The sequence below is a fragment of the Lepidochelys kempii genome, chromosome 1, assembly GCF_965140285.1.
Source record: "Lepidochelys kempii isolate rLepKem1 chromosome 1, rLepKem1.hap1, whole genome shotgun sequence".
Classification (NCBI taxonomy): domain Eukaryota; kingdom Metazoa; phylum Chordata; order Testudines; family Cheloniidae; genus Lepidochelys; species Lepidochelys kempii.
Window position 1 is genome coordinate 235,564,391 of NC_136380.1, and position 11,637 is coordinate 235,576,027.

The following is an 11,637-nucleotide window of genomic DNA, read 5'->3' on the forward strand; positions in this document are numbered from 1 at the left end:
AAATCACAAAATTGATCAGACAATCTCAAAGCATATAAACTTAATCAAAGCTAGGCCTGGGGAACAATGTTCTTTTGATTAGTTCTAACATATGAAATTGCAGAAGGTCTCTTCTTTATGCCTAAAGGTCCTGTTACCAAAGGTTGCATTTTTAACGGTTGTTAATTTAATCCTTAGAATGCTGAGGAACACTAATATTACGGCAATGGGAAATTGAGTTCAGTGGAGTGCTTTGTGTGTTAGGGGTTGGCAAAATGAGTGTCTACAATTTACTTTAGGGTTTTCTCTACCACTCAACTGTGCCTTGGACTGGTTAAACGGCTAACACTTTTCTAAGGTGGCTGCTTCTATACAAGCAGAAAGAAAAGGAGGACTTGTGGCACCTTAGAGCTAACAAAGGTGCCACAAGTCCTCCTTTTCTTTTTGCGGATACAGACTAACACGGCTGCTACTCTGAAACCTGTCATTATACAAGTAGAATAAATGCTCCCTGGATAAACTGCTCTTTTCTAACTTGGCTCTTTAGTGTGGCTGTGACGTGCTTTGGCTCAGATATAGAAAACAGGACTGAAGAACAAAGCGGGTGTTTTCAAGTTGATTCTCTCCTGTGCCAAAAATCCACTCAGTCCAGGAGAAAGGGGGGCAGCACAGTTTTGCTGCCTCAAGTCCCCATGCCAGACAGCTCTAAGTTGTGCCACTGATTGACCCTATGTCAATAGAGGATAGGCCTAGCAGAACTAAGATGTGTGATTAATGTATGATCCATTAACCACCCCGCATCAGTAGAAGATTGGCATTGCAGATAGAGCTCTGCTCTGTTACACCCTCTCCCGACCCTGACATTCTCCCCAAGCTGGTTGGAGGGTGCCAAATGCAGCACCTTCACCCCCAGCATGGAGCCCTTTCTCTGATGGAAATTATCAAACAGTTTATGGCCTCTTTGCACAACCGGAACTGTGCAGAGGAGGAGTCCTAATATATCCCAGACCCTCGCTCTTAGTGTTGTGTTTGTGATTTAGCAGGATTCAGAGAGTCTAAGCAGCTTTTCATAAATGCATATTTTACATCTTACACTCAAATTCCATTCAGGCCTGGTAAGTATTGACATTTTAGGGATCACCGAGACCGGTAAGGAGTTCTGTCACCACCTGCCCTGTAACCTTGGGTGCCTTAATGCTCTGCTGCTATAGCTCAGAGCCCTGACACCAGGGTAGTAACCAGACCACAAGAATAAGGTCTCACCCTGGCTTCCACCTGCCTAGTTATTCCTTGCAGGGTGACCCCAACAGCCCTTCTGGTCCCAAGTCTTCCCAAATCTGTCTCCCCAAGTTCTTAACTACCAGACACTTGGATTTTTCCCCTCTGGTCATCACCCCCAAATATGTGAAACCAGACCACCACCCCCTCCCCCAGATACCAGCTTTCTTTAGCCTCCACACAGTTTGCTCAACAGAGACATAGTTCAGGTAAAAATAAACAAAAGATTTCTTTAATAGAAAAACCACAGATTCAAAGATGAAATAGTAAGGGAAAGCAATCCCATACAAGTTACACAGAAAATAAACATAATGGTGCAACCTCAGGCTTTACACTTACATATTAGATAAATTCCCTTTTCCAATACAAGATACCTATTGTCTTTGAACAATTTCCCAGCATACCCCCCCCCCAACAATAGAGGGGATCTAGCTTTTCATGGATAGCTTCTCTCCCACTGGCTGTCGGTCAATTTCTGGATGCTTTTCACTTCAAATCCCTTTCATTTTAAAAAGTCTGCATTTTCTTTTTCTTCAGTCACTAGAGATATTCAAAGTGGGAAAATCACCAGTTGTCTCTATCTTTTCATTAAGTTTAATGGTTCGTCATTGTCTTTTCCTGAGTCGTACAATAGAGTGTTATTTGACTCTGATTTGGTGTAAACAAGTGGTTTGGGAATGGGAGGTATCTACACTACCAACCTATATCAGTAGAACTATATCACTCAGCGACCTAGTTATACAGACCTAACCCCCTGTGTAGATAGCACTATGTCGTCAGGAGAGCTTCTGTCAACATAGCTGCTGCCTTTCAGGGAGGTGGATTAACTACCCCGACAGGAGAAGAGTCCACACTTAAGCGCTAGAGCGGAGCAGGTGCAGCTACACCAATGCAGCATTTTCAGTGTAGACCTGTCCTGCTGTTGTGGAGCCAAAGTTTGTGGGCCCAGTTCTCTAAATACACAGATTACATAAATTCATAACCATAGTCTGCATACATATGTCAGAATGATTAGAACATTACAAGCTTTTATAAAAATCCTTCCTTGACATATTTTTATGCACAATAACATGGTATACAATCAGTAGCTTCAATTGCTTATTCTTTGGGCTTTAAACCCCCCGTTCTCTATTTAGGGGGGTGTTTGGACCCTGACAGGTTTCAGAGTAACAGCTGTGTTAGTCTGTATTCGCAAAAAGAAAAGGAGTACTTGTGGCACCTTAGAGACTAACCAATTTATTTGAGCATGAGCTTTCGTGAGCTACAGCTCACTTCATCGCTCACGAAAGCTCATGCTCAAATAAATTGGTTAGTCTCCAAGGTGCCACAAGTACTCCTTTTCTTTTTGGACCCTGACTGTATCTCAAGTATCAATGATACAAACATTCATGTTTTCATTTTTCTTCTAGAAATGTCTATCTTGGACTCATTGCAGGACTGAGGGCAGGATGTTGTTTCTTATATATAATTCTCTTCATTTTAATAATAAAACGATTCAGACCAGAGAGCAATGAGCTGATAGATTTGAATAGTACAGAAGTACCATCCAGGAAGGGATCAACTACTGTCAGTAAAAATGAAAATTTTCCTTGTGCCAAAGCTTTGGAGGCAAATGAAGAAACATGCATGTGAAAAGGACACAGGCATTTTCTAACTCTGAATGCTCAAGTGGAGGTTTTACAAGTAGAGCATAGGTACAAATACTGAAGTCTACAGCTTTTTGGAATTGCGATGGAAATTTTTCAAGTTTTAACCCCTCACCTCCCCCCAAAAAAGCAGGAAAAATGATAATTTTGTTTTTTAAACAATTGTAAGGCTGGTTGAAATGTTTCCAATTTCAAAATTTTAATTAAAAAACAGATGGGAAATTTACAATAAAAAAATTCACAACAACTCTTGCCTGTTTTTGAACCTGATCTATATAAATTCTAGTCTTGCAATCCTTATTAAATCAAATAATCCTTATATAGTCAATTGTTCTTCCTGAGTTCAATGGGCACATTCATACGAATGAGGATTACTAACATGAATAAAGATTGTAGGGTTGGTCCCTCAGTCATTCAGGCAAAAACCACCTGGACCTCAAACACTTCATGACAACTTCAGGATTTGGCTCAAACATTAACCAGTCAAAATAGACTGCAGAAGAGAGACTATACTGTATTAGTTTTAAAGTACCTTTCAGTATTGAATCAAACCTTTTCTCGTCATTAGTGTAATTATGCTGATCCTGTGCAATGAGGTGGCAGACACTGGAGCTACATTTCTTTGATTTTTTTAAATTTTTTTTTAGAACTTTATCAATGTAAGTTTGTAATAATTGAAAGACTGCAGTATATATATTCGTCATCCCCCAATAAAGTGCCAAAAAGGGCCATTAAATAAAGTGCTAAAAGCCCTCAAATAGAGCTTCGATGACATGCCAGAGAAGAGAGAGCCTTAATAACAAACGCACCTATCATTTATTACTAAAATATCTCTTTAAATAAAGCCTCACTACGTGAAGTGTGATGTCCCCCTGACAAAGACTGCTCTGTGACTTTTCAAAGAGAATGAATATTACTAATAAGAACAATTGGGGTAATTTGTCACCGCTGTTGCAGCATGTTGTGTCATAGGCTTAGGGATTGTCTACACTTCAGAGCCTTTGCTGATAGAGCCCCCTAACGGAGATGCAGTGTAGGCTGACAGGAGTTCTTCTACTGGCATAGCTATACCACCTCCCTGAACAACATTAGCTAAGCCAGAGGAAGCATTCTTCTGTTTGAGTACTCACGTCTACATCAGGTGTCTTCTTAGCCACCATAGCTATGCTGGCAAAACTTTGTACTGTAGACTAAGTCTCGCTCTATTCTAGGGTTAAATCCTACGCTCTCCAGGCTCTATGTCGAGCCTGAGGAGCCGTGAGAACCATGCATGACTGGATTGGAATAATCTCTTCCATACCTTGGGCTATAGTTTATAGAAAATGGAAGGAAGCTCAACACGTCTAAAAATGAACTCTCTCTGTTTCCCCGACATGGGAGAAATAACAGGTGGCTCCCCATACTCAAAGAGCCTTTGGTCCTGTGCTTCCACCAACACCCCCACCAGTCTGGCTGTAAACAAAAGCACAGGAAGCACCCATGACATGGCACATGTGCAGGTCACTGGTGTGAGAGCTCCTCAAATGCTGGTCCTGGACAGAAGAATTGCCCCAGTTTTGCTGCTCACAGAATTAAACCAACGTGTTCATACTTTGGGGTACTTTTATAAAGGGTTGTTTGACTTCAGGCTACAATCAGATAGAAGAAAACAGGCTGTTTTGTGTGTTGGAATATAAACTACATCAGCACTAAGTATGTCAGCATTAGAGATGGGCCTGAATCAAAATCCCAGATTCAAACATCCTTGAACTTTCAGGGATTCAAAATCATTCTTCTCAGGCTCACATTGGTGCTATTGCATTAACTTCTCTCGAGTTACCCCTGATTTACACCCTGCAAATGAGAGGCATCTCAGGCCCTGTTACATGAATCTGAACATAGTGGCTTGAACTGAGTTTGGTTTACATGCAATTCATTTTACTTTTTGGGATGATAAATTAAAATATGTTGATTCCTGCTGATCAATGAATGTATGCGGCACGATGTTTTGTTTATATATTAATAAAGTATTTTTAACAAAACAAGAGCACTGTTTGCACACTCTTATTTTACCTTTCACAGTAGGTTCTGTTTTGCTGAAGATAAAGCACTATGTCAGGAGAGGAGTGGGGTTTGGGTCAGACGTGGAGCTCCAAGACCAAATCTGAACATTTCGATATTTACATGTTCTGATTGCCTTGTGCTATGTCTGCCAGGAAGTTTTAAAAACAAATGCAGCTCCTAAGACAATGATCCAAAAATAGTTCCCACAATAATGGATGTTTGACCCACTTTGGTAGAACTCCCCCTACAAAGCCAAATAAAAATCGTTAACAGTTACACTTCATAATGTAGAACATGGTTTCCTTCTCTAATTCTTAATAGCATGAATCTGTTCACATTACACATATTCTGCTTGTTTTCAGGTGTCACAAAGTTCACCTGGATAGTGTAATCCTAAGCCACTCTTGTTGCTCTCTTCCATTTTCTGTCTGCTTTTATTACCCCTTTCATGTCCTGACTGTACAGGAGGATGTGGATTGCGCAACATTCTGATGTTCTTTCCTACACTGATTTAAATCAAGTGTAATTCCACTGAAGTTACCTCAGTGTAAATTAGATTAGACTCAGACCAACTCTCTCGAAACTTGATCTTCCAAAGTGGTGGCAGGTCTGGCCCTGATCCAGCAAAAGCACTTAAGCATGTTCACCACTTTAAAGCACATGCATATAGTAGTGCAGTCACAGGTAGACAGAGTTTACCCATTACTCCTTTGGAGAATATGGGGTTTAGTTGAAACGTTTACTCACTTTTGGTTTTTTAAACACCATTCCACCATCGCATAAACAGTCCCGTCGAGTACAGTGGGATGACTCATGCCCTGACAGTGAAGCACACACCTAAGTGCTTTGATGGATGGTGGCCAGAGTGCTCAACACCGCACATGATCACACCTTGATTAGTACAAGGTGGATGTCTAGGTTCCTTCCCCACTCTGAACTCTAGGGTACAGATGTGGGGACCTGCATGAAAACCTCCTAAGCTTACTTTTACCAGCTTAGGTTAAAGCTTCCCCAAGGTACAAATTAATTTTATCCTTTATCCTTGGAATAAACACTGCCACCACCAAACTCTAACTGGGTTTACTGGGAAACATAGTTTGGACACGTCTTTTCCCCCAAAATCCTCCCAACACTTGCACCCCACTTCCTAGGGAAGGTTTGGTAAAAATCCTCACCAATTTGCATAGGTGACCACAGACCCAAACCCTTGGATCTGAGAACAATGAAAAAAACATTCAGTTCTTGAAAAGAAACATTTTAATAGAAGAAACAGTAAAAAGAATCACCTCTGTAAAATCAGGATGGTAAATACCTTACAGGGTAATTAGATTCAAAACATAGAGAATCCCCTAGGCAAAACCTTAAGTTACAAAAAAGACACACAGTCAGGAATATTCATTCTATTCAGCACAGCTTATTTTCTCAGCCATTTAAAGAAATCATAATCTAACGCATATCTAACGCTAGATTACTTACTAAGTTCTAAGACTCCATTCCTGTTCTGTCCCCGGCAAAAGCATCACACAGACAGACATAGACCCTTTGTTTTTCTCCCTCCTCCCAGCTTTTGAAAGTATCTTGTCTCCTCATTGGTCATTTTGGTCAGGTGCCAGCGGGGTTATCCTAGCTTCTTAACGCTTTACAGGTGAAAGAGTTTTTCCTCTGGCCAGGAGGGATTTTAAGGTGTTTACCCTTCCCTTTATATTTATAACAGTGGACTTATGCTTGTTTTCTAAAGATAGGTTTCTTTCTCCTCATCAGAGGAATCTGCAAAACAGTCATTGTTCTTTTAGGTAACATAGATATTTGTAGCTCCTCCTTTCTGTCCCCCATTTTCTGTGGGACTGCAATCTCCTGTGTGATATTTCTTCACCATCATAAAAACAGGCAAGCTAAGAAATAGAAAGGTGCCCCTATCCTTGCAACTAGGCCTCTGTAGGTGTACCTGGGAACAGAGGTCAGAAAGAAAAGACTGTCCACAGCTCTTTCTTTACAGCACAGATGCTTTGCTGGTGTAAATCAGAGTAGTCCCATTGAAGTCAATGAAGTTATGCAGCTTTGCAGCAACTGAGGAGCTAGCTGAACTGTGGTGCTCTTATCAGACACAGTAGAACTTAGGACCTGAATCTTGCATTTGGCAGAACTATGCTCTGCACAGGAAGTGTGTAGTGTAGTGGCTGCCCCACTCCTGGAGAACAGGGGTTTTTTGAAGCAGCCAAGCTAGGCTGATTGGAGAAGCAGCCACAGCTGGGGCCATGCCAGTCAGGGCCCAGCTGGCCCTGATAAAAGGGCTGTGGGGACAGGAGACAAAGGAGTGTCTCTCTAGCTTTGGGGAGAGATGGACCTTGCTGCCTGAAGGAGCAAAGGGTACTATGGACAGAGCAGTGCTGGGGAAGGGGCAGGCTGAGCTGGGCAGCTTAGGCCTGGTGACCTCCCAGGCTGCAGCCTGACAGGAAGGCCTAGAGAGGTACTGGGTTGCAGGGAAAGGCAACAGGTCCAAACCCCCCTTGCCAATGATGAGTGGCCATTACACTGCAGTCTGCCCCAGTGAACAGGGGCTAGATGATGTCTGGCAGTAGCCACTGAGGCAAGGTGGGCTTAGAGGGTTCCCCTGGGAGGGTTGGGGGTTCCCCTGGGAGGGGAGACCCAGAGAGTGGGGGTACTACTGGGGCAGAACCCCAGGGTAAGGGGCACCGGGAGGGACATGGGGGCCTGAGGCAGGCGAGACACCAGGCAGCATAGGGTGCTCCGAAGCTGGTGAAGAGCTAATTCCCAAGACAACCAGCAGGAGGCATCTTGCTGGTGAGTCTTCACTTCACTACAAGATGAGAGATGGAACAGGTGGAAATGTGGCTTTACACTAATTTGGTGCCCAGTGTGTATTAGAAGACCCAGAAGGCTCCTCTAACTTAAGCCCAGATACTCGTGGTTCCCACGTGGCTCTTCTGGCAGCTGAGAATTGCCAGCATGGAGACAGGTTTCAGAGTAGCAGCCATGTTAGTCTGTATCCGCAAAAAAACCAGGAATACTTGTGGCACCTTAGAGACTAACAAATTTATTAGAGCATAAGCTTTTGTGGGCTACAGCCCACTTCATTCAATTCAATGCATCCGATGAAGTGGGCTGTAGCCCACAAAAGCTTATGCTCTAATAAATTTGTTGGTCTCTAAGATACAACATGGAGACATGCTCCAGCAATGCCCCATTTACCTGTCCATGCTTCCTATGCAGAGGGCCAGTAGTTGAGTGGCCAGGTCTATGCCAGAGCGTGAGTCCATAACATCACCCTTAATTGTTATCATCAAGGCCCCTCTGAAAATAACCGTGGAGGAGAGCAACTTACTCCAATAGATAATGCAGCCTTCACTTTAGCATTTCTTGACTTTTAAATGTGTAAGAAAAGCAGCTGTAATGACCTATGACTATTAATACATATCTTCATGTGCAATTCTCAAGATGTTTACAAAAAAGAGAAAAAACCCACACATTAGAATCATATATCCTACAAGCTCCTCGACTCCAACAGATTTTACTTCCCTATTTTAAGCAAGTTCTGTTTACCAAAGCACCAAAATAAACGGGGGCTGGTATTCCAGCTGTAGTGAAACAAGCAACAAATGCATCAGGATGTCAAATTAAATTTCAAAAGCACTAGTACAAAAATAGCAGAGTGAAAATATTAGAACAGGTTCAGTCTGCTGGAGTTTGAAATACATCAAATGTTGCAAGAAAGTCCTTTTGCTTAGTTATGGTTTGGAGCATGCTCAAAATTCTCTCTAATCTAGAATAAGAAATAATTCTGTGTCACACATTTTAGTTTAATTGGATAATTAACTGAAGGATAAGATATATATGTAAAATTAAAAATAGTTAATACTTGTATCCTTACGCATTAAATCATAAAATAATCATAACTCAAAATAATTAAAATCTTCTTCTGTCCTACAAAAACCTGGCTCATATTCATGCTTATGCACATTTTGAGGCACAACCAAAACCCCTATATAGAAGGCCTCACATCAGGAAAGTTTCCCTAGTATAGAACTCCTCAAGCACAAAGCATGTGCTTACATTCCATTGAAGTCAATGGAGTAAATTCCTGTATCGTTTTAGTTTTGATATGGAAGCTAGAAAACTTTTAAAATATTTAATACCATGCAATTTGGCCTCAATTTTCAAGTGGGTGCCTAACTGTAGACACATTAAAGGAGCCTGATTTTTCAGAAAATACTGAGCGCTGACCCTTTGAAAATTTTGTGCCTTTAAGCTGTCTCAAGTTGGGCACCCAAAAACTGAAGCACCAATTACTAGTCATGTCTGACAACAGAAGCTTTCATGTAGCCTGCTGTATGCCCATATTTGATTAAACCAGAGTGGTTCTTTTTCAGCATACTATGAAGAATTACTTTATGCATGTAATTCCCAAGGCCCTTGTCATAAATATAAAGGGAAGAGTAAACCCCTTTAAAATCCCTCCTGGCCAGAGAAAAAAATCCTCTCACCTGTAAAGGGTTAAGACCTCACTGGTACCTGACCAAAATGACCAATGGGGAGACAAGATACTTTCAAAAGCTGGGAGGAGGGAGAGAAACAAAGGGTCTGGTCTGTCTGTCTATATGCTGCTTTGCCGGGGATAGACCAGGAATGGAGTCTTAGAACTTTTAGTAAGTAATCTAGCTAGGTATGCGTTAGATTATGATTTCTTTAAATGGCTGAGAAAAGAATTGTGCTGAATAGAATAACTATTTCTGTCTGTGTATCTTTTTATAACTTAAGGTTTTGCCTAGAGGGGTTCTCTATGTTTTGAATCTAATTACCCTGTAAGGTATCTACCATCCTGATGTTACAGGGGGGATTTCTTTACTTCTATATACTTCTATCTCTATTAAAAGTCTTCTTGTAAGAAAACTGAATGCTTTTTCATTGTTCTCAGATCCAAGGGTTTGGGTCTGTGGTCACCTATGCAAATTGGTGAGGCTTTTTATCCAACATTCCCCAGGAAAGGGGGGTGCAAGTGTTGGGAGGATTGTTCATTGTTCTTAAGATCCAAGGGTCTGGGTCTGTAGTCACCTAGGCAAATTGGTGAGGCTTTTTACCAAACCTTGTCCAGGAAGTGGGGTGCAAGGTTTTGGGAAGTAATTTGGGGGGAAAGATGTTTCCAAACAGCTTTTCCCCAGTAACCAGTATTTGTTTGGTGGTGGTAGCGGCCAATCCAAGGACAAAGGATGGAATGTTTTGTACCTTGGGGAAGTTTTGACCTAAGCTGGTAAAGATAAGCTTAGGAGGTTTTTCATGCAGGTCCCCACATCTGTACCCTATCATTCAGAGTGGGGAAGGAACCTTGACAGCCCTGATTCAGGAAAACATTCCTGTGCAGGACAGCACTTAAGCCCATGTTTATGTCCTATTGATTTCAGTGCTGTCCTGAATACAGGTGGATATGAGCACATGCTTATTTTCCTGAATCTCTATCATATGGTTATTTTAGATCCCATTTATTATTAATGGATGTTTGGTATCCAGAAGTCACACACACTACTGAAAAGGCAGTTTGCAGCGTATATCGAGTGGCAGCTAAACAACTAATAGAGCCAGAATACTCTCTCTCTTAGAGCTCTCATAATCAATGTATACATATCAATTGCAAGCAATTGCAGTGCTGGATTGACACACCTAAAGCAGATACACAATCTAAGTAACAAAATCAATCTTGATAATACCTGTTTAAACAGTTTGTCCTTGTTTAATGAAAAGATAGGGAAAGGAAATTAATAAAGAAACTGAAATAGTCAAAAATATGCACAAATTGATGTCAGCTATTCCAAAGTAGTAAAGGAAGAAAGGGAGAAACATTTGATGGCTGCTTCTAGGGCATGATCCACAGCCTATTAAAGACAATGGAAAGATTCCCATTGACATCAGATGGCATTGACTCAAGCCCCTAAAATAAGCTGTTGAAGGGGTTTACAGCATAACGACTCCAAACAGGCTAAGCCTCTCCCCTGGGTGACCTTGAGCAAGTCATTTCACTGCTCCGTGCCTCAGTTTCCCCATCTGTAAAATGGGTATTGTGATACAGCCCTCCTTTGTAAAACACTTTGAGATCTATTGATAAAAGTATGATGTAAGTGTTATTAATTACTCATATTATTTTTTATTAAAGCGCCGCCATCCAAACATCGATCTCAGTTCTGCAGGTTGCGTTCATCTCTGACTGAAACCTCACCTGTGGAGACATGCATTGTACATTTTAAAAAAAAGTTTATCGGGAGACATTTCTTTGCAGAATACTGGGGAAGGCTCTTACCCTGTTCTTTCCTTGCCCTGTCAAAGCCTTGCATTCAGCAAGCAAGACAAGCTGACATGCACATCATTCCACTGTCTCCACAGACAGGATCCCACTGGTTAGTGACACATTTGCAGTCAAAGCTGCAAACTGAAAATGATGAATTTTCATGGTGCTTGATGGGATTCCTACAGGGAGTTGCACAAAATAGGTAAATAACTTATTTCATTCCAACCTTGAGGCATCATCACATCCTCTTCTTGGAATAATTCTCAAATTAATATTCGCAAAATGTGGCGCTCCTCTTGGAACTTAGCAGGCACCAGAAAAATAGGCAATTTTTAAAAAGGCCTATTTGAAACATTTGTGCAATTCCAAGAGCATTTTAAAACCGAAATAGGTCAT

General features: G+C 41.4%; 1 protein-coding gene across 2 annotated transcripts in view; it reads left to right on the forward strand.

Annotated features, from left to right (window-relative positions):
- The window catches only part of LOC140900805 (solute carrier organic anion transporter family member 1C1), a 49,163-nt gene extending 44,234 nt beyond the window's left edge, over nucleotides 1-4,929 (forward strand). For both annotated transcript variants that reach the window (XM_073318653.2, XM_073318660.2), the window contains exon 15: nucleotides 2,667-4,929. In XM_073318653.2, the coding sequence (XP_073174754.1) occupies nucleotides 2,667-2,889 (223 nt within the window). In that variant the 3' untranslated portion in view covers nucleotides 2,890-4,929. The remainder of the gene's footprint in view (nucleotides 1-2,666) is intronic.
- Nucleotides 4,930-11,637: the final 6,708 nt, after the last annotated feature.